Source organism: Pholis gunnellus (genome assembly GCF_910591455.1).
Source record: "Pholis gunnellus genome assembly, chromosome: 12".
Taxonomy (NCBI): domain Eukaryota; kingdom Metazoa; phylum Chordata; class Actinopteri; order Perciformes; family Pholidae; genus Pholis; species Pholis gunnellus.
In genome coordinates this window covers 16,966,518-16,990,580 of record NC_136539.1, presented here as the reverse complement: position 1 = coordinate 16,990,580, position 24,063 = coordinate 16,966,518, and the positions used below count along the sequence as shown (strand labels likewise).

Below are 24,063 nucleotides of genomic sequence, written 5' to 3'. Positions count from 1 at the left end.
ACACACCTCACCATGTAGGATTCAAGATCTAGACTGGAGTGGGACTTGGAAAAACAAGATGTTTCTCTCTCAAATTCTTCTTTCTCTGCTTGTAAAAGAGACACAGAGGATAAACCGTGGAGCTTCAGGGGAGGAATCTTAGCCAAGTGACCATGTCTCTTGTTTACCACAACTCTATATCATTGAAGGAGATTGAGAAGAAGAATATAAATGAGATACAACCACATGCAGAGAAAGGTTGCTTTGGAATCATTTGCACAAATGTTTTCAACTATAAAACAGTAATAAGATACACTGAAATATGAATACAGATGGTACAATAGCGTTTTTTCCTTCCCAATACTGGGAAGTCATTGATCTGTCTTTGCTTCACTTTCTCCCCAGATAAGATGTTCACAAGTGTGTTTTGGAAGCCTTGGAGACAAATGATATTGGATGCGGGGACTTCGCCATCATTGAGGGTTTAGTAAATTAAAACCAAGGGTGAAAGGGAGAAGAGAGGAGGGAGACAGGAGGCTGTTTTGTCCTGCGGTGCTGTGATCAATCTTCTACCCCAGCATTTTGTTACAACATGCAGCAAAACTCCTATCCGTCCATACCCTCCACTGTTTTGAATCGGGATTGAGGGGATTTGAGAGGCGAGTGATCTATATTCAGATTGAATGAGCTGAAATGTAAGGTTTTCTGTTTCCCCCGTAAGCAGTTTTACAAAGAAATATGTTAACTCTACTCCGCTACCAAGATAAATAAGCTCAAATATCAGTTGGATCTGAGAGAGCATTAAACATGGCACATTTCGCACTGTCTCCCTCTGTTCATGGGACCAAGGTAAAAACAAACTATGAATATGGATGCACATTATTTGAACCCATTGGAAACCATTTCACTTCTTAAATATGAAAGGGAGCCATTTCAATTTTCGGCATGACAGGATACGTGACCTTCAGCAGCTGCAGCTGCAACGACGGTAAAGGGTGTAATCCACGTGTTACACACATAGTCTGTGTATAAGACTTCGCCCATCTATTAGTGGACTGCCGTGAGTTTGGCCATTTGGCCGACGCCATCTTGGTTTATGGCCGTCATCATCTTGACTTTTTTGCAACCGGTGAAAGGAAGTTACCATATCTGGAATTCAGAGGAGTGACATAGAGGTGCTGTATACAGCTCTGGTAGCGGCCTGTCAATCAAAAAAGTGGTCATCTTTATTGTATGAACTCCTGCTGAGATGCATCAATGTGTCCAGAAACAGGTGACCGATGGGATATATGGTGATTGATAAAGGAGTGCAGGAGGAGGGAGATGTCATACAGATTATGAGGTTATTATCTCTGAGAGTGAAAATTGTCTATGAGTGTGATTAGAGGATGTAAATATAGGGAAATCAAGAGCTTCCTTTCATCTGGAAAAGGGCTTTTTACTGTATACAGTTCACTGCATAAAAAGCATCGTAAAACTTGGGTTTCTGATTTGTCACAACTAATGTTCTGTGCTTGAACATATAGTGTCATATGTGTAAACCAGTCTACATTAGGTTAGCAATTGTGATTGGTTTCACACATTGAGGCATACAGCTTATTAATTAAACACTGGTATCAGATCGGTACTCTGTATCTGAAGTGGCTCCTGCTATGTGGAGGGCTCAGGACTGTCCCACTGTGACACAAGCAAGAGTTATGCACCCTTTCTGTAATCCACAATTCTGCAGACTTTGCTCAAGGAAATAACCCACAATGCATAGCGCTGTGGGGTTAAACCAGTGACCAAGGGCTGCCCTGATGGCCAAGGGGTTAAGGCGACATCCATAAATCGCAATGTTCCTGATTCAGGTCCGGAAGGGGGCCGTTGATGATTCTCCAACCCCTTCCTCTCTCGTTTCCTGTCATCTTTCTACAGACTACTATCTAGTAAAAGTATAAAATGGCCCCCCAAAAAACAAACTAGGAGCATAAGAAAATCAACATATGTTACAAGCTGACAAATAAGAGTTTTTATTCCAAGATAACCAGAGCTATGTGTTTTTGTCTTATAATGGCATGGTGGTGATTTTCAAACACGTTGACTTGGTTCAAAAGTACCATTTTCCTTTAACAGGGAGCGAGCATGTCATTTCATTTTACGATGAGTACGATTATTGTTTTACGGTCCACAGTAATAGTCTCAATCAAAGTTTTGTGATTTCATAAAGTGGTGTCCCATTCCTCATACAATAAACCTCACACTCTCCTTTATTTCATGTATTTGTTCTATATTTGGATGGCTTTGGTGGGTTTTGTGCCTCTTATATGGCTAAAAATATTAAAGGACATATAGAATTGTTGATTGATAACAAAAGGAAGCATTTATATAAAGTGATAAGTACTTTCTTGTAGTTCTACTACTAATAATGCATTTTCCATTCAATCTTGTCACTTCCCTGACTCCATTGATCAGACTTGATAAAACGTCAACTTTGTGTTGATTAATCTCTGTTTGGAACCTTTTTGTTTCCCATTTTAAAGTGTCAGGTTGGATTTTCTTCAATGGCTCTTTCCGGGTTCACAGACATGTCTATGCCCAAACAATACAACAGATGACGATGCATTTTGCTCTATTTTGACAAGAGAATACAATACATCATATGTACTGTAGACTGGGAGTTACATCACAGTGTGTGTGTGTGTGTGTGTGTGTGTGTGTGTGTGTGTGTGTGTGTGTGTGTGTGTGTGTGTGTGCATCTTCCCTTGGTTTTCTATCAGACCACAGAGAGTGTGACAAATGGATGTGTCAGATCTTGATGGAGCACTGTGATTGCTCTGCTAGCACAAAGCTATTACAAGACTATAGACAGCTCCAAAGAAAAAATCCTGTTTCAATCAACCACACATAATCTGGGAGACAAAGAGCGATGTTCTGCTGTTGATAGAAAGAGTCTCATCCTGAAGGAAGATCATTTTCTAATGCAGAGTATTTCAGAAAGCTGAAATCAGATTTGTGTACAATTTGGTACAGAAAGTCTCCTGGAAATTATATCACAAATGTTCTGTCTCGAGCTGCTTCAGTGACACTGAATAGGGGACAGATTTCTTAGACCTATTTGTGGTTCACAACTCACCATGGTTTAAGATGTGGTCAACCAGGTTTCAAAGATTAATATAAAAAACAGAGCTTGCAATGCATTTTGCTTGTGGTACTTTTAGAAATAACTAACTATTTCCATTTGCCTTTCTTTATTCAGGGCTTTTTCCAGAATTTTACTGTTTAAAACAATTACATAAAACCATAAAGCCTTACACTATACTTTCCACCAAAACTTAAACGAATACAATTATCAAGATATGGACGGCAATTTCCAGTGCAGATTTCTAGAACCTCAAATATTAACGATTACTAAATCTTCCTACATCACACTGAAACGATTTCTCCACTCAGACGTCTCAAATGTCAGAGACGTTATAAAGATGGTGTGTCATTTAGTGGGATTATGCCTGTCAGGCCTTGAAGGCATTACAATAATTTGAAACGAAAGACTGATTTTAAAAGGCTTGAAGGTCGAAATAACAGAGCAGAAAGCCTCCGCTCATCTACAGTCACATGATCGTGTGTGACTAGCATTATGCGCACAATGTAGCATCTACAGTACAAACAATAACACATGTGCTATAATTCCCGGTTGAATCTCTAACCAGCAACACCGTTTTTTAAGTACTTCCACTAATATGTCCATGTTTCCTGCTTATAGGTTAGTCAAGCACCTGTCTGGTGTGACCAAGATGTAAGGTCTTTTTTAGGGGCTGTGATCAGCCTGCGGGCACTGCCGTTAATTCATTGCTAGTGAATTGCAGAGTTGAGGTTCAGGTATGGAATACGGTAGAAATGCCACAGTGTCACTGTAATATGATTTTTCTGATGCGAGTCAAGTGAAACAGACAGGAGTAAACAGCCTAGTGGAGATAAAGCACTGTGACCTTGAGCAGGTTTTCGCTATCTGGGCAACCTCGTTCTTCTTTGGAGTGCACGTGCACATGAGGATGGTATAGTATAGTATAGTGTGTGTGTGTGAGACGTTTGAGAAAACACTCCCTATGTAGCTGAATGTGTAGAGTAAGAAACAGAGAAATATCAATGCACTAAATGGCTTTGTATGATCCTGTTTCTGTGAGTATGAGGGTGTATCAGCAGATTGTACCCGTATTACAGAGTTCTTGATCCGTTCTCTCCGTACAATAACAAGCTGTTTAAGAATGAAAAGTTTACCAAACGTACTTTTACAGCAGTATATACATTTGCTAAGATACAAAATGATCAGCCTGGAGAGCCATTTTGATCTTGTGAATGTATATGACCAACTATGACTGTCTGAATATATAACTTCTGATTATCTGCTTGTCTGTGCTAATGCACGATAGACTGCTGGAGTACAGGTATAACTGTGTAACTGCTTGACTAACTACCTATACAAAAATCAATGGATTCCTGGCTTTAACCGTTCCCTGTCCCATTGTCTTTCTTTTTCGTTGCCCGTCTCCTTTTGCCTGTGTGTTTAGAGTTTTCTTCCAGCATTTGTCAGCTCATCTTAAACCAAACGCACACACACACACACACACACACACACCTAGTTTTTCCCTTCCAGTGCATTGACGTCAATATGCAGCAGAGGTAGGACAAGGGGAGAAGGGGAGGGGATAAGGTTGGTCAAACTAGAGAAAGGTGGAGGGAACCAGAAGACACAGGGAGAAGAGGACAACAGAATGAGAAGAAAGACATACCAAAGCAACTTAAGAGAGAGAAAGATACACTTGTCAATTCCAAATACCAATGTGATCAGCTGCTCACATCACCAGAGAAGACCACAACTCTGTTAAGTCTTGTTGAAATGCAAGAACACCACATGAAAAAGCGGTGTTACAGAGTGCTTCTCTTACACCAAACTGTAAAAACTGTAATTTAGCAACTATAAAACACATTTCAAACAGAATCAGGCATTGGGGGTGAGATTGGTTCAGGTTAGAATATCAGGGTAAGCCAATCAGAGGCAGAGTAGGTTAGTATTGTATAAAGACAGATTGCAAAAGTCTGCACACATGTTTACAAACAGTATTTTTCAAATAGTATTGAATAGTATCTAGAAATGTCTCTATTTAGACTGAACTTTTGACCTGTTTGTATTTGAAACATAATGTTCAAGATTTTCCGAGCTTTTCACTCTTTAAAAGAAACTCTGCCTGTCGTACAGCAACAACATGTTCTATTTCTTTCCTCTACTTCCCATATTCACATATTCAGCTCCTGCATTCAGCAAGGCGCTAATAACCTCCTCACTCTTCCCTCCCTTATTGTCTCCTCTTCTTCCCATTTGCATCCATCCAGCGCCTCGATCCCCCTCTCAAACTCCGCCACACACTGTATTCCTCACATGCTGAGGGTAAGCCCAAAAAGCTGTCAGAATATGTTCTGCTGTCAGCGAGAAGCCGAGTGGGAGCGCATTAGATATTGGCCTCGGTGTGTCCCTGACAAGAAACAAGCCAATTAAGGAATCCCCCGGCACTGCTTAAGCCCGGTTATGGCAGAGGTCCCTGAGACGAACACTGGTGTGCTAAATCATCATACCTTTTTTATATTAGAGCCTCCATGGGGAGAAGTGGAGTGATTCTGGATTATTCCCTCTTTTTCCCCCCCTCCATTTCGCAGTGCTGCCGGCCATCACTCAGCAGCACGCCTTAGAGAAGTTTATCTGAGCTATGAAGGACACTGAAATACAGATTTTCCTCTCTCTCGCCTCCTCTCTGTTGTCCATGGCTCACTCTCAAGGCTAATAGTATTAGGGATGCAGGAAGTACTTTGAGATAAGCCTCAGGTCGTGTAGTTGCAATCAATTACTGTGGTTAAATATTGCAATAAAAAAGATTACGGATTAGTATTGGGGTGAAGTAAAGAGGCTTGAGAAGGCGTGCAAATGCTTTCTCGGGTGTGTAAGCAGTTGAATGTGTTTTTGATGTTTGTTATATCCAATCACTCCCCGACATGGCCTCCTATCTTCCTCTGTATCTCCTTCTCTTCTCTCTCTTTTCAGCCCTGTCCCTCCCCCCAAACTCAAAGCCTGAATCTGACGGCAATACTCTGAAAACCTTCCCCAAAACTGACAGACCTATTTGTTCAGAGGACTTTATGTCAACTAGTGGATGTCTGAGCTCTCTCATGTTGTATTGGGAGAATGATAAAGAGGGCTGGGTATTATTGTGGTGCATCATCACTGAATAACACAGTAGGAGGCTGATGGCAAAAGCAACAGTAGTAAAATCTTAAATGATTTGGAATCCAAAACTGTATGGATACGATACTTTGCTTCCCCAGCCTATCAATCACAAATCCATTTGTTTCTATTGCTACAGAGTCCTACTTAAACAATGTGAATTAAGTGGTGTCGTTTTTGTACAACAGTCGAACTCGATGCCATAGAAGAAAAGGATATATGACATATAATATGTACGATGTAAAAAAATGACTGTAATGAACAAACAGCCCTTGTAACACAGAATGCTAACCATTCCAAGTAGGATTATAATACGTTTTAAGATAGAATACATTGCCACGCAGATTCATTTCTTTTTTTTCAACGTAATCAATCCATTCTCACTGTGTCATCTTACTAGACACAATTGCTATTCAAACGTTGCTGCCTTGTCCTGTATTTTGTGGCTTTATGGCAACCGTATTGTCATCGGGGTAAGACACACGCCGCAGTACCTTCAATGGGCAGTCCAGGTAAGTTTAGCAAAGAAGCCTGTTTTCAGCAGTGGCTGACAAAAAGAAGACACTTAATTGATTTTTTTCAAATTGCTGCATCATATCTACATTACAGGTGATGACAAAGTAGCAGGCTGCTATTTAAGAAAACTCCTTTAAATGTAATCTGCACCCCCTCACCTCTTCACAAGCACAAACACACACACACACTCTGAGACAGATGACTTGCTCTGAGCTGAGCACTTGTGAGGTATTGAGGTTGCACAGCCTAATATTTGACTGAGCAGTGTTCCGGCAGCAGTAAACCATTGTGCTCCCTGCTTACATAATGCCGTGTTTATATGCCCCCGGTAGATTTGACTTATTGGCTGCTTGGGATCTCTGACAATAGATAAAAATAGGATTATCTCCCTTTATGATGGACAACCATCGCTCTTTGTGGTCCAACCTGCCTATGCTCAGTTGCCATTATAATGCCAATGAGTGAAAACAAAAGGCAACATTAGGCATTTTTAATCCCTAAAAGCTGTTTCATGTAATTTAATAAATAAACTGTTCCTCTCCCTGCTCCCCACCCCATCCCCACCCACCACTGGGAAATGACTCATGCATATTTCAGCAGTGTGTCTGCCCATTCTGAGTGGAGCTTATTGTGGCTGCATGCAGACGCCAAATCAACCCTCTTTTCCTTCTCCTCTCCCCTGTCTCTCTCTCACTCACCCCTCTGACGCTCTGTTCTTCATCACTATTCAGCATTTCAGAACATGGAGGGAAAGACTGAGAATAGAGACACACATCTTTGCCTCATGAAAACAACCCCCCTACATCTTTTTCCACTGAAGAATCAGCTTGCCGTTGGCGTTCTCAAGCACGCACAATTATTAACTTTTACTGGAGGAAAACTTTGCAGAATCAAAGTCCTTGAAAGACAGGGTATAGAATAAATCAATTACTGTTCAATATGCATAAATCTAATGAGTAAAAGCTTTGAGGCTGAATGTGTTTTCTGACTCTGAGGATATTCCCACATTGAGTAAAGTCATTAACAAACATAACAGTCCACCGTGCATGGTTTCCCCTTGTGGGCCAATTGAAACTCTATTTACTCTCCAAGCAGAGCAGGTAAAATAATCAAAGGGCATCTTCCACTGAAGGCTGGGCATGACCAAGACGTATGATCATGTTTACAGTGTGCAAACACCTGTTTTCAGCTTTCCAGTGAGGTGGAGCCGCCTGGGGTGAGGAACTGCAGGGAAATACATTCGTGATGAGGGAGACCAAGCACAATTAATTAATTGATTGAAGCGTCTCACTCTTTTCCCTTAATTTTTCCCTTTCAATGAAAACCATTTTACCATATCTACTGTGTCTCTCAATTGCAAAAAATGTGGCATTTGTGAACATTAAAATCCCACATGTGCTTAGCTAGGAAGTGTTGTAAAGAAGATGAGGAGTGTGTTAAATGTTTACTTTTGAACCTGATCCCAAGAAATATTATATTGTGCTTCAAACGTGGCTGTTGTCGTAAAACAACCTTATCTCACAAGTTTGTTTCATACACAACTTTTTTTTCAGTCCAAATCAATCCAGTGATAGTTGTCTGTACAACTATGGGTGGAGTGCAATCAGGATATGCTAATAGCTAATTCAGCATGCTTTTACAGGTAATAATTTGCCAAAATGTAGCAAAGTACATCGATATACTAAAGTAAATGAAGTTAGAGCTAACACAGTCTAAAGGCTTTGCCATAAGAGGTACTTAGAGTAGTATAATTACCATTATTAAAACATACAAAGAAAAGTAAGCTGAAAGTACACCACGAAACGACTTTTCACTGTGACAAAAGTAAATGCAATGTGTTACGTCCACCCCTGCCCCTGGTGTAGAATGTGATTGCCATTTATTTTGTTTTTGGCATTGAAGACTTTCCATCCTCTCAACAATAGATTTTACATTTTGGTCATTTGGCGGAGGCTCTTACCCACAATATTTGACAGTGAGTAAGCCGTTCTAGGGCTTCTGTGTCTTTCTCAAGGGCACTTCAAAAATGTTGGGATTATGCAGAATGGATGAGAGCGAGGGGGAACACACACCAGTGTTGGATCGGTGCTGACCACGGTGAAAACACAAATGTAAAGAATGCCACAGGGTGCAGGGTTTTAATGCCGGCAGGCCACCACTGTGTAGGCTACTTGTGGTTAACCTTCCTCTGCTACAAAACCACTCACCTCATTCTCTTTACAAGGGTTGTTTACTGGCTTTTGAGAATAACTCACCCATAAATATACACCCCAATTTCCACTTCACATTCAAATTCATATCATACGACCAGCTATATTTCTGGCAAACTCATCATCAGGCAATCATGTTGGAGGAGTTGAAATTATTTTAAGATGTGCATTGGGCAGGACTGACTGACAGCGGTTCATATCCGGAACTCGAACCAGTGTGCGAGTCTGATAGGCAGCTACATGGTGTGCTGCTGTATCGGACTGATACCAGGCTGTGTCTAATATGGTGGGGATTGACTTCCTCTTGCTGGCTCCCTGGTAGTGAGGGGGATTTAAACTATTTTACCTCCCCAGATCTTCACACCTTCCCTCAGGCCCTCTCACCTCGATGCCTTAAATATTAATGGTAAATCGGAGGATAGCGGATGAGTGAGGACGGGAGAGGGCTGACAGCTTAATCATGGAGGCAGCAGCCTCCCTCTCTCCTCTTCCTTAATGCTGTGGGCGGCTGTCAGCACGACCTACATGATGTAATCACCTCCATAACCCTGATATGGGCCACCAAGGGCCTTGCAGGGGGAGATAGAGAGACAGAGAAGGGCTGGGGGGGACCTTTGGGTTCTTCCAGCAGAGGATCATGTAAAGTCACAACCCATGGAGACTTTATGTGGAGTTGTAAGTAGAGTGGAGGATGGAGGAAACACTGCATAGCTCAAACAAGAAAGATACAATTAATTGTGCTTACAGCCAGGCCTCTCAAACATTTAAACACAATCTAAACAAGAGTAGGAGATGTTAGAACTGTCTGACTATTCTGTCTGCTTGAGGTCATTTATCTTTTTGTTTTCTCTTTTACAGTTATTGCCCTTTCTCTTGATAATCGCATTCCCGTGAGATAGATGGAACAGTGAGTTCAAGATTAACCCCTACTTGAAGATTTGGTTTTCAGCTAGCTAATATGCTATCTTTGCACTATCTTTGTGTTGCCGGTACTGCTCGTAAACCCTTTGAGTCCTTTGCCTTTTACAAACACAGGTTTATGGCACGGTCACTGGATCTTAGCAGGAATATTGAAGATAACGGAGGAAAACGTCAGCGTTCTGGGGACAAATATTCATGTTTGTTTTTTACACTACAGAACCCATCATGCTTTGGGTGACACACTAGCACTAGCTTCTCACACAATTTATGCTCACACTGTAAACATGGCCGTACAATCAATTGCAGTAAAAACAAAATGATAAACACAATTCTTCTCCTCAACAGACTTCTTTATAAATCTTTATTATGTCATGAGAGATCACAACTGATAAGATAGCACACGGATCGTAATTGCACCCACAAGCAGTAACTTCATTGAGTAAAGCACTTGACATTTTGAAAGACACTACATAAAAGAAGATTAAAGCCCCGGGCATTTTCCTGCCAATGAACCATAGATTTTCTACACGTATACCCAGGGAAAGTGGGGAGTTAAACATGGTCAAACAAGGACTGCTTATAGTCAGAGTTGCATGGACACAGTTGGATAGCCACTATGCTGTAATCAGTCTCCATCTTGAACTGGACTGTGCCGTAGTTAATTGGTATGGAGACAAAACCAGGACAATGGAGGTGAAAAAAGAGGTGGAAGTAGGCCAATTCTGAATTTGTTGTTCACTATATAACAAGAGGACAATTTCAATCCCTCAGGTGTTCTGACAGAACAGAACGAGAGAGGTTTTGATGCAACGTGAAGGTTTTGATCTGAGGATACTACAGTTTGGTGTCAGCGCATCTATATTTTATTATTATGATACCTTCAGTTTGGCACTTGCTGCAGTTTCAAAAGTTTGGATTTTCAGTTGGACAAGATACTTTTAAAGAGCTCGAGGCATTTACTGCCGAAACAAAATGGGAATAGTCTTTTGGGAAATTGACTGGCCCAAAATACAGAATAAGGTACAGGCCATGCAGTTATTTCTTCACTAGTAACTGAGAAACAAACAGAGGTGAAAGGGAAACTTGAACACTAAGATTTTGCAAAATGCATTTGTCTTTGTGAGCATCGGCTGGACTGATGGCGACTCTATATGCTTTCCTTTAGCTAACATTTAAAGAGTCATTAAAATATTTCTGAGGGCCCAGAGGGACACAAACAATTGACAGGGGAAGATTGAACAGCATAAGGGAAGTTTCCTTAGAGACCTTGGCTCATTATCTTTCTCCAAGTTAGAGTATTTCCCATGTGGACAAAGGGGTCTGAAAAAAACCAGGATGTGAATACGAAACAGATCCCTGCTACCCATTCTGACCTGTTGAAATCAATATAATTGACTGCATTGATGCAGATATGGTCATGCATTTATAATAAGGCGCACTGGAAAGTGAGCTAAGGCAAGAGTTGCTCTCCTTACCCCGTTTATAGGATACGTCTTCCATCCAAGCTCTCCAAGCACAGACGTTGTATCCAGCAGCACAACTGAAATGGGGGGAAAAGAGGCAAGAGAAAAATACAACCATTAGCAATCTGTCAAAACACAAAACAGCCCTATTTTCACACGGAAATTGAAATATCAGTCATAAACGTGATCATTTCGACATTTTTTTATATTAACAGAACTGAGTTTCATGGATGAATATTTATGAGCATGGCGGCGTATACAGTCGGAGCAAACATTTTTTTCCACTTGCGACACAATTTGGGGATTGATGGATTACAGTCAGATTGCTGTCCGGTCCATTCCCTCCCCTGCCATCCCTTTCGCAGCTTTACCCCAATCTCATTAACAACAACAGGCTTTTCTCCTGCCTGTGACTGAGCCTGTTCAAGAGATAAAATCAGGGATGGATCTATCCTTAACTCTTCTTATTCCCTGAGAATATCTGTTTCATTGTGCTCATTATTAATCAATATTCTGGTATGGTGTTTAGGTATGTAAATTGGAGCTTTGGTATAGATATTAATATAGTGACATTAATATTGGTACAGCACGATATTATTGTCAGTTGACTCTAACCTTGAAGGTAGTAGTAAAAAGCAAAGGAATTTTACACTGGAACTTTTGCCATCCTTGACAATATTTTGTCTTGTTCTCAAGGACAGAATATTTAATAATTCAGGAGGTACGTGTCTTTCACAAAGGCAAATTATATACAGCGAAAAGGAGCAGACATGGCTTCCTGGATTTACCTTTAGTGTGATGCCAATATAATTCCACTTCAATAAAAAAAAACAAATGTTTATCGACAGTTGTGACAATATTAGGGAATAGACAGTAGACACAAATATTGTTGTATTTTCAAAATCCATACATATTACATGGAGCCCGTCCGGTCACCTTGTCAAATGTGCCAAATGCACAGCATGTGTGAAAATACAGTTTATGTCCTAATTATGTGTGGATGCACTGCACCAGGAAGTAGGTACTGGTATTCAGGACCAGAGTGATGGCTGCCCGAAAAAACTACAACACTAGACTCAGGAGGCTTGAGTCTAAGCCAATCATTTCTCTTACGAGCTATGAGTCATCAAAAATCAGCGGACAACAATCTCATCTTTAAACTTGTCCTTGAGTAGCCATTGACTTAGATCTTAAATGTCAAACCGTGATTCCCACATGCTTTATACTGACACTGATTTCTGACAGATCATTGAGTATTCTTCCACTTGGATAACGACTGAGTTTTAAGTGTCAGTCAGTCAAGACTGACCACTTAGAGCTCTGTAAGTGGTCCTTGGGGGGCTCATTATGCCAACACAACTTTCTATCAGTGGAAATATTTCCTTGATAAATCTCCATTAACATCACTGCTTTGGGATAGATAGTTCTAAGTATTACTTTCAATCCTTTTGTATTATCATTATCACATGAAGTCATATATTTATCTGTGAATGTATTCTGACAAGATCAAGGCAAGCATAAAGGAAGAAGGGACAGTTTTGATTCTCTCTGTTCCCGAGCTACGAGCCAGTACACCTTTGATGGAGCGTGGTTGACGGACATTGTCCAAGCATCTGCTTACTGAGCTTTTCATTGTGCTTGCATGTATGTGTCTGTCATATACAACTAAATGCTCCGGCACTTCCACCCATCTCCCAGAGAACTGGTATATGACACACTGCAGCGACATAGTTTAACACCTGTTCTGGATCGAGCCAAACGAGTCTATCACGACATCCAAGAGTTAAGAAAACCGTCCAGGATATGAGACCCCGAGTTGTCAAAAAATACAGATTGGTGCTCGCAGTGTCAGAGTGGTTGTACAGCAGGCAAATGTATAAACGGCAGAAAATTCTTCCTTATTCCGTGACTTTGTGACTATGTATTTGCGAGGTGCTCTGCAACAAATATAGCTAACTATCTGCTAATATCTGCTAACTGATTTTAAAAATATTCCTCAAAAAAACTAGTCAAGAATGCAATATAACCTGCTCCTACATGACCTTCTGCTGTAGATTCTGCCATAATTCTAATAAAAAAATTGTGTTTTCACATTGGGATACAGGGACTCGTATAACTCTTTGATGGAGTCCCACATGTCTAACAGTAAAATGAGGAATTGTTGAAATTCATTATAATTTTTGAATCCATAAAAACATATCCAAATTACAGAATACCTTACAGCTGAATTATTTCACATTTGACCACTGGGGCAGCGTAACGAGCTGTAAAGAATGACATCATCACTTTTAAAATGAACATGCGTGGCAAACTTGTTAGCAAACAGTTGCCAATTTACACATACAGTATATAATAAATATGAAGCGACATTAGCATTGATTTGGAATCGTGTTTCTGGACACCCACTGAATGTAAGTCCAGTATTCACTCTCTCTGTAACTCTGTTTCTGGTTCACACAAAAACTTGAACGAAATATCTGGGTCTTTAGCTCCTCTATGTTCACCAGCTAGTTGCTAATTGTGTCTGTCTGCTTTTTGGTGTTGAGCAGGTCGTCTAAAATGTGTTTATTAGAGCTCTGTTGCTGAAAGCAGCTGCTGGAAATGGGTTGATGAGATAAGTATAGTTGCTAAAAACCAAACCAGGAAGCTAAAAGCATTTTTGCCATTGTTTAGATCTTATTATTATAAATAATATTGATTGATTATTTAATTCATATTATTATTGAATAAAAAAAGAATAAAAAGTATATATATATGTATCGTAAATGTTAAATCCTTATTTTACTACTTTAGCACGTCTCATTTCCCCACCAACCAAAAATCCATTGACATATGCAAGGAGAGGTAAAAGCAATGAGCTGCTGAGGTCATGTTAATGGAGCGGGAACTCCTAGTGTCCCAGAGAATGTATTCTAAAACATAATGGTTATGTGTGCTTCCTGTAACCTGGGCTATAAGTGAGGTTTTTAAGGAGAGAGAAATGTGTTTTCCCTTAGATTTAAAAGGCAGCACTATAGAAATGTTATCTGTAAAAATCCATATTCTGTGTGAATGACTGACAGCTGGGGATTGGTCAAATCAGATTCCCTAAGCAGAAGGGAGGACTCAGGGAAAGAGACAGACATACTGTGCAGCAAGAGTAAAAGAGAAGAGAGTGAGACAATTTCATGCAATAGTTGACAGTTTACGAGTCATATCTAAGGCCTGACCAATAGATTTTGAGTAAGGTTTCTGATAAATGTTATCAAATTATGATAATTGACATAAACTCCATCATTAGGGCCGACATAAAACATTGTACTCCTCCTATTACCTCAGCCAAGGAGGTTATGTTGTTTGGTATATGGTTTGGTTGTCTGTCTGTCAGCAGGATTACAGAAAAACTACTCGCCCCATTTTCAACAAGCTTGGTAGAAAAGTGAAGCAAGGGTCAAAGGAGCGAATCTGAATCACAAATACACAAATTTCATTCTTCACTTTCGCTAACAACAGATAGAGCATGTTGCCTTGGCAGAGGTCTGCGCTCACCGAGTGACCTTGTCATCTTGTTTTGTAGTTGTGCCTTTCTATTTGTCAGACCATATGACATTAACTGCTCATACCTACCCAGTTCTTCTTCTGTTCATTCCAGACAACTTGAAGACATAAAGTTAATGAAATCATGTACTGCAGATGATATGTCATGCTAAAGATTTTACAAAAAGCAAACAGCACATTTACTGAAACCTGTTGAGTTATATCAATCTGAGCCTAAACTGTAGAAAATGGACATTGATTTATATGAAAATATGTAGCAGATGATGATTTAAGATGATTTTACTGATTGACAAAGAGAAGTCAACATGCAGATATTTTCACAGTCTTCTTCCAATCTTGTCTTCTCTGCTTTGCCAGCTTCATTTCATATTTTTGTCTCGGTATGTGCCAGTGCCAGTGCCATGCTGGACGACTAGCTGGCAATGCAATGGTGTTAATGGACACCATTAGACTACCGTGGGCAGGTAAGCACTAAGCAGCACAGTCTCTGGAGGATGGCCTAATTACTGAGAATTGGCCGTGTTACTCACTGCAGTGAGCAGTTTCACACTAGATTTTGCTATAAATAAAGAACAGCTGATGTACATTAGGAGGCAGTGTGGAGAAGTATCTAAAAGACAACTTTGGAGCGTTGGGCCAAAACAGTGTTATTTAAACTTTATAAGAGCTAAGAAAAATTTGAAACAGCTGTTGCAAAACTTGTACAAACGCAACAAATTGTACAAATGCAACACTGGTGATCCCGGTCTGGCGAACAGAAAACAGGGGATGGGCCCAAAAAACCAGAATGAGCAAAACGACATGAGAGAGGATCAGATAAATCAGACGATTGCACGAGGGATACAAACATAGCAGACAAACTGACAATCAACAGACAAAAGACAAGACTGTAAATTCACAAGAAACTAATCGGACATCAAGACACAGGTGGGCAGACACACGGGAAAAGAGCAAGGCTGACGAGACAAATCCAACACTGGTGATCCACAGAAAAAAAAGGGAAAACCACGGAGACAGGAAGCCAAACAAAAACAGGACAAAAGAGGCAGGGAATTTCAAAATAAAAGAGGAAACAAACTAAACCAAAGCCAAGATCATGGCATACTGTATATTGAAGTGTGACAGTACAGAGGTGATTGATCTGTACAAAAGACCAAAAGATGTTTTGGAATGAAACACCTCTGGTGTGCTTTGATTTGATATTAGAGGAGTTACAGGTGTGAACGAACAACAGCAACTGAAAACTATTTATTGAATTAAAAAACATTACCGACACAAGCTTTTTAAATTGCTAAATTTAGTTACAGAGTTTCCAGATAACAACAGAAAAGTGTATGTGTGTGTGTGTACGAGTGTTCATGTGCACATCTTAGTACACGTTTGTGTGTGTGTGTGTGCACTTTTCCTTTACTGTTTGTGCTGGCTGGGTAAATGTCTACTGAGCAGCGCCTGCGCATACATAGCAATCCATCCTCTCTCTCTCTCTCTCTCTCTCTCTCTCTCTCTCTCTCTCTCTCTCTCTCTCTCTCTCTCTCTCTCTCTCTCTCTCTCTCCCTCCCTCCATAGAGTTATCTTTCAGCGAGGCACCCACAGACCCTGCCTGGAGCTGAGGGTCCTTTGGGACTTCCACTGGTTGGATATAAATAGAACATGAGCTGGCCAACTCATAAATATATGGAGCTACAGTAGAATGATGACATCTCCTGTCTGGCCTACAGCTTTCTCAGGCCACGAAAACACCTCAAAATAACTACAGCCCGCACAAAAGACCCAAAGCCAGTCTCAACCAGTGTTACATCATGTAAATTAGAATTGGGAGCAGTTTGAGTGTTCGGACAAAAGTGGTACCAGCGGTCTACAGGCGTAGAGGCTATATCTTCACCTCGTTCAAGAAGTCCAACAAAAAAAGGCTCTTTTTGGGGGGTTAGGGTCACGTGTCTCCATAGGACTGTCCTGAATCAAAGAAACGACCTGATATGTTGAAATATAAAAGAAAAATGCCATGAATTTAGTGTGGCTCTTAAAACATCCATTATTGTGGCTGATTAGGTACATTATATGCGTTTGCTTCTAACAGCACATTGGTTGCTTTTGTGGAGAAAGATTTAATAAACATTTTAATATGCTGTAGAAATGGGTTTTTTTCTCCCTTAAACTATGATTCAAAAAGCAAAGCAAGCCTTACTTTTAAACAAAACCATTTAATTGTGCAGGTTCCCTACCACCCATTTCAGTGCACAGCAAGTCTAATGACAAACAACAGCATTTGATGAACAGAGACTTTTGAAAATTGATTTTGGTGAGTATTTCAGTGAAGATTGCACACTGTCATTTAGTGGTGTAAACAAAGCGCTGGGCTCTCAACAGAGGGGATGATATGCTGCGTAATGGAAGACTATCCATAGCAAAGGAAACCTGACAGGCTTGACAAGATTTTCAACACTCTTTCCGCTCCGCACTACGATCAAACAATCAACAACCAACCCGTTCTCACTCCTTGGGTCTCACAGCTTGATCAGTGGCCCTTAGCGTTTGATACACAGCGTCTGTCGTGACGCTCTGCCAACTAACTCCAAAGTATAAACCCGTCTACATTATTTTTAGATCGTCAGAGAAACTGACGTAGTATTTGAGAGCAAGTCTGCTTAGGGCGTGTGGAATTGTTGGTGAATAGATGGGACAAACAAACACAGGACTTTCACCCATGAGACCGCCGTTCATGTCCAGTGTGAAACAGCTTTGCCTTAGTTTGTCACGTCAGTCGCTAGTCCCATGACTCTTTAGACATGTGTTAGTCCCGTGAGTCGCTAGAGTCCCCTGACTCTTCCAAAACGGATGCTAAAGGGGTACCTAGGGTGCCATCTGCTGTAAGTGTTTGTAAATGAGAGATTAGTAAAGGGAATTAATACCAATAACATGCGAATCAGCCATTCAGCAGTCAAGTACTGCTGCTACAATGTTGAGCATAAGCATGTTGCAGTTATGGCCGAACATTGGCAATGAAAACAGGCGTTTTTAATCTGCTTTCAAAGGCAAAACACCTGCAGTGATATCATTGATCAGAGCGTAGCTAGAAGTGCTCACAGAGTGCAACAGCGGTCTTCAATGAGATAAGCCTTAAATCCCCTTTTATATAGAGTCGTGTATATGTATGTTGCTCACAAGTAAGAGAACATTTTGTAGCCGCTTTTCAAGATTTGCGTACAGCAATGGACAGTTTTTCCATTTTTAATTCAGAAAAATGACATTTAAAAATGAAACAGCATTCAGTGAATGATATTTGCTTGACTATTCATGAGTGATAGGAGTTATTTCCCTCAAGTGTAAAGTATAAAGTGGATCTCTCTCACCAGGCAGCCATCAAGCTCACATACAGCACAACTCAACAATCGTTATCGGAATGCAGGAATGCACATTTTATTACAAGCAGCATGTGCTTCACTTATTGTAGGGTGGAAACTGAGGGAACTTGAACTTGGATAAAACTACATTTTACAGCCATTACATAGCTTACTAGTACATGCACAGCCTTGTACATCTAGGAAGACAAATCTGAAGAACATCCAGGTGTAACAACTAATATTCAATTGCTTGTTTCTGAATTAGTTTTCAGAATAAACCCCAATGCGTGCATACTGAAACTGATTAAGAAAATATCATACACACTGGGGCTTGCGAGTCAAAGGTGCGGAGTTAACATTTCTGCTACTGTGGATTGACTGATTGATTGATTTTCCTTGACAGCACAATGCTGGTGACATCTTGTTAATCTACAGCAGTGTTGCTGATCTTGGTGCTCTGCGGGTGGTTCCAATGAGAGCAAAGGCTTTATACGGCCATCCACATAAATAAATGCAAAACGCTATTGTTTTGATGTGATCTCATAGATCTTTTTAAGTCTTGCAATAGACAGTTTCCTCCTATGTGGTACTAACTGGCTTTAAACTTTCAACAATCCAGCAGTGTGTCATTAAGATGCATTTCACCAACAAAAAAAAAAAAACAGTCACATGTGGTGCTTTGATCTTACTCCCATTTCCCATTGTTCTCTTGATTTTTCATGCCTGAAAAAAAAAAAAACACATACTGAACAATGTCAGAAGTGTGGAACAAAAACATCTTCTACCGATTTGCTGGGTATGAGCAATCTTCTGCTTGGGAAAATTCTACAAGGGCTCAAGAAATCGTGTTACAAAATGAGATTTGTGAATGTTCATTATAATAAATATAGCTGCTGCCGACTTCACAAGGGACGAAAATGGGGGGGGGGGGGGGGGGGGGGGGGGGGGGAAGGCTAATAAAAGTAAAGATTCTGGGAAGAGATCTATTGATGGGGGAAAAGGGCTTGTTCAAACTTGGCAGTGAGTGAGTAGAGATTTGTTAATAACTGTCTGCAATCCCAGTAGGGTTGATGTGAGGGATCATCGGATGTGTTGCTGTGAGCGGAGGCACACAGGCGAGAAGCAAAAAGGTGATTGGTTTTTATTGTTCTCCTAACAGCTGACATCTCGCCCAATTTTGTCTGTGAAATCCCCAATCTTTGGAGTTCCGAAAACGCCCCCGTGTAATGTAGCCCAGCAGGAAAAAACAATATGTGTACTTGTTTACCTTTCTGGTCATGAAGTGGCTGGATCTCAACGGAAATTGGGTGCAAAGGTGGAGAAAGACACTTTCATTCATGCCCCTGCGCAATTTAGTCTCATCAATAACCACGCAAACCCACCATTACATTTCCCTCAACAAGCCACACAGCAGAACCCTGAAATTATTTGGACAAAAGCAATACATTGAGAAACAAGCGTGTCATGCTGAGAAACATAAATCCCTCAGCCCCTAATGAGACACTTTTCTTTATCATGAGCTTTCTTTTTTTTTTTTATTCTGAGCTGCACCACTCTGTGGTAGAAAAGGACCCGGTCCCAGACCAGTCAATATGAGAGACTAAAGTACAATAGAAAGCAGACATCAGTTCAATCATTCAATCTGTGGCAGAGAAAAACACAGAGTGAGGCTGTTATGTAGCAGCTGTCTTGGCAAACATGGAGTAGCATCGCTCTTATTGAACTGAGAGAACAATAAAATATAAGCTGGGGGGCAGATCCCGCTGTGTCCCGCACAATCAATACGACTATTTTAAACCTCATTGATGCTGCAGCTGCGTGTGTGTGTGTGTGCGCACGGAGCCACGAAGGAACACTGACACACACACACACGCACACAAAAGCGTGTGACCATACACACGAACACTCAAGCATCAAATAAAAAGACAAGTGGAATGCAAGCTTATGCAGACGAAGGGCGCGTGCAGGAGCGATGCCCTGTGTGTACAATGTCCCTTCGACACTGTACCCACACCACATAGAGACATCATGTGCATTTAGGCGCAAAAACAAAGTGCACACACAAGTCCATTTACACGTGCACATGCACACGCGCTCGGGAATAAGTGCATCTTTGGTAGCTCACAACCTTTTACTGTGTGTGCACAAGATATACACTCAAGTCTGCACTCAAACAGGCGCACGCACATTCTCACTCTGTCACCCACTTAATGATTCAATCTGTGGCTGATCTGTCTTACTGTCTACTGTGTCTGTGTCCGTCCGTGTGTGTGTGTGTGTGTGTGTGTGTGTGTGTGTGTGTGTGTGTGTGTGTGTGTGTGTGTGTGTTGTGTGTGTGTGTGTGTAATGCAGAGTGAGTAATTAAAGCAGCCTCAGGTTTGTCACTTCAGCAACTGATTTCCATAAAAACTGTATTTCATTTCATTATCTGTTTCACTGTTGGGATAAAAACTGAGCTGAGGCAATCCATTGAACTCCACTGGGAAATAACAAACGTTTAATCTGAATCTGGACCCTGTCATATGTGCAAAGTAGCAATTATTAAGAGTGATAATATATTTTATTTCACAAACAAAACATTGCTATAGACAAAGACATAGAGATGGATATCAATAGTGCAGGACCTTTTCTAAGTGATAGTTTGCTGCCTTGATGCTTCTTTTTTTAGGTTTAACCACTTACTTTTGTGGAATCTGTTACTTTAGTGGTTCCTGCAGTGGCAACGGTGCTGTCTGGCTCAAACAGCGTCCACATGAACGTGTTTGAAGTGAAGGAAAACAAGTTCAGGGAGGAGCGAATCATTAAACTCACCTTGGTTGCTGTTGCTGACGCGAGTGAGGGAAAATCCAAGAAAGAGTGAAACGAGGAAAAATCTGTTTCCAAAACTCATGTCTGCTGCAACATTTATCACCGGCCTTATACGAGGTACTTCTGGCCGAGAGGTGACGTGGTCAGAGAAACGCGCGGCTGGATCCTCCTCAAGCACCGATCCACTGGTCCTTACATTCGGTTCCGGTTGGAGAAAACTGCCGAGGGACAGAACATAAGGAGGTCCATACCTGCAGGCGGCGGCGGCGGCGCGGAACGGACAGATTTGGGATAAAGTGGGCGAGAATATCTAAAGTGAAAACGAAATTTTCAGACAGGTGAGAAACACCTATGGCTCGGAATAACTTTGCAGATTTCCCGCGGACTTCAGTCGCTGGTGTTGCATTGTTTCAAAAGACACTCTTAAAATGTCCACGTCAATCTAGTGCGTCTCCGTAGCGCACACAGACTCGTGACAGACTTTAGAAATCCTGTCAGCACAGCAATGTGGCGCGGACTACCGGGCTCCCTGTCTCCAGCCCGGTCCGCTGCAGCAGCGCGATGAGCAGGGCCGGTGAGCAGAGAAATGGTCGGGATGCAGCGAACGAGCAGCTGAAGCGGCGGCTACAGTGGGAGACTGTGCGCATCTGTGCAGGGTGCTCGGCACTAGAGGGGGTTAGCTGACAAGGCAGCGGCGTGTGTGCGTGCGTGTGCGTGTGTGTTATCTCATTGGTTCAAGTGCAGGGCTTCCCAAATTGTTCCACAAGGACCTCAATATGGTAAAATAGACTTGTGATGAGCCCCATCGGAGAGAACATGCCGTTAGTGCCTGTTACTAAAGAATGAAGGTTGTGATAGCTTCGTTTCTTGTACGTGGTTTGGGGGAATTAAATAACAGCAATGTTTAACTGAACCGTTTGAAATAAATGGCCAATGAAAAAAAAAATGAATAGATGCATTTATTCTAATCTACTGTAAAACTATAGTGTTCTGCAGCTTCTTTTATCTGCAGTTAAAGGGGAAGATTCACCTAACACCTCACTTTTAATCAGTAAATCAGAACCGTGGTGGTGATGTCACCTGGAGACAAATTCTGGGACCCCCATAGACAGTGAATTATGGAAATTTCCATTGGCAGCACAGTGATTTATTGGGATGTGCCCACATTTTTGATTCTTTGATGACTACATATAAACAATACTACATGATGAATCTACAGTCAATTTAGTACAAATTGTCCAATTCAAAACGTGTCGTCCGATGAATCCCTCACTTAAAGTCATCGATGCACTGATGTCTTGCTTAGGGGCACTGCATGGGTCACACTTAAGCCTCTGTTATACTTTCCACAAGGATGGCTGCACAGACATAAGCTGATGTGGAATTGTGATGAGTAGAGTTTGGATCTTTTGTACTCCCTGTGGCAAACCGACATTCTCAAAGCTCCTCAAAGTTCTCCATTTCCTCTGCCCAAACGAGTCTGCATAGTTGGAAAATATAGGACGTGCACGGACCAGTGAAAACTGAACCCCCGCAAAGGGCAATGTCTGATAGTGTGACGTCACTTTGGCCATGCGGACACCTGCGACCTTTGCAGATGCAGCAAGCAGAAATCCCGCTTTACTTTGTATTCATTGAAATAATAAAAAAAAAAGGGTGGATTTTGTATTTCATCGAAGCCTATCAAGTACAATGCTATTGATTTTGGAACGCTCCGTAACATTTTGAGAACAGTGCAGGTTATCACCTGATACAACAAACTTGGTCTAAGTGTTGCTCCACATCCACACATTTGCAGTGCATCCGTGAGCTGCTCTGCTTGCCAAGCGGCCAATGTCAGCCAAGATTAGGGAAGGTCTTCTTCTCATCTTCATGGACGTCTCATCGAGTGAGTAAGCAAACCCTGCCCAACCTGACCGGCTTAAACAAAGCGATGCTGGCTTCTGTGATGAGACCCAGTCAATCAGGACATAGGGACAGCTTCCTGTCAGCACACAGGAGGTAAATACATCAACATCGCAATCTGTCACCACCACTTAGCTCCCAGCCAATCACCAAACAATGCAGAGAAGCTGCCAAACGACTACTGACTTTGTGCTGCTCAATGTGCAAACACATTGGAGGACGGAGGGTTGTAGAGTAGAATATATTGACCACGGCGGCCTACTTTTGTCTATTGTAGCTGGATTGAGGCCGCACACTCTACAAAAATGGATCAAGCTATTAACGTCACCGGGCAGATGTATGGCAGCTATAAAAAGATGGTTAAATTTTGTAGAAATTTTAAGACTGGTGGCAAAAGTGTATTCTAAGCCCTTTCACACAGTAATTTGTTCCTTTATACCTCAACGGCAACCTATTACATGTCAGCTAATGTTTGCCTTTCTGCCTGAAATTGCTTATTTTCCATAAACTATACAATATTTGTCTATGGTTATGAGTAAATCAACTCAGGAATACACAATATACTACTACTTTACTCCTTACACTATTTCTACTAATACTACAGCTCACAACGCAAAACAGGACATATTGCTGATTACTTTAATCCTCACTCATGCCTTTAGAGGATGATAATCGAGCAAAAAGGGCAAACTGATGAGAGGAGGTCCTCTACTGCCCCCCCCCCCCCCCCCCCCCCCCCCCCCCCCCCCCCCCATGCAGTGATTTGGTTTCTTTTGCTGTAATGTTGGTCAATGAGGTGTGACTGTAGTGTACAGGGGACCTAACCGTGAGCTATGATTCCCCGTGTCCAGAGAGAACAAGCTCAGTCCATCTGTACTCATCACGAGCAAAGAACTGGAACGAGACGACATCAGCACAACTGACAGAGACAATGAGACTTTATACCGCGTAGAGCTTCACTAATGTTCTTTTCCCAATGTAGTGCCAGCCCATACAGAACTGTCCCGCACGTGGATTGAATCCTAACTGTTACAAACTTCGGCCTAAAGGAGAATTTCACCCCAAATGCTTCTCAGGATGAAAGAGGGGAGGAGCACACACTGCAGTGTTGGGGAGGTGCTGACCACGGT

General features: G+C 41.5%; 1 protein-coding gene across 1 annotated transcript in view; it reads right to left on the bottom strand.

The window, feature by feature from the left end:
- Positions 1-21,110, bottom strand: part of LOC306704201 (ephrin type-A receptor 6-like) — a gene marked incomplete at both ends in the record, with an annotated part of 137,708 nt that extends 116,598 nt beyond the window's left edge. Inside the window, 2 exons of the mRNA XM_079170453.1 lie at positions 11,355-11,419; positions 21,032-21,110. Of these exons, the coding sequence (XP_079026579.1) occupies positions 11,355-11,419; positions 21,032-21,110 (144 nt within the window). The remainder of the gene's footprint in view (positions 1-11,354; positions 11,420-21,031) is intronic.
- Positions 21,111-24,063: the final 2,953 nt, after the last annotated feature.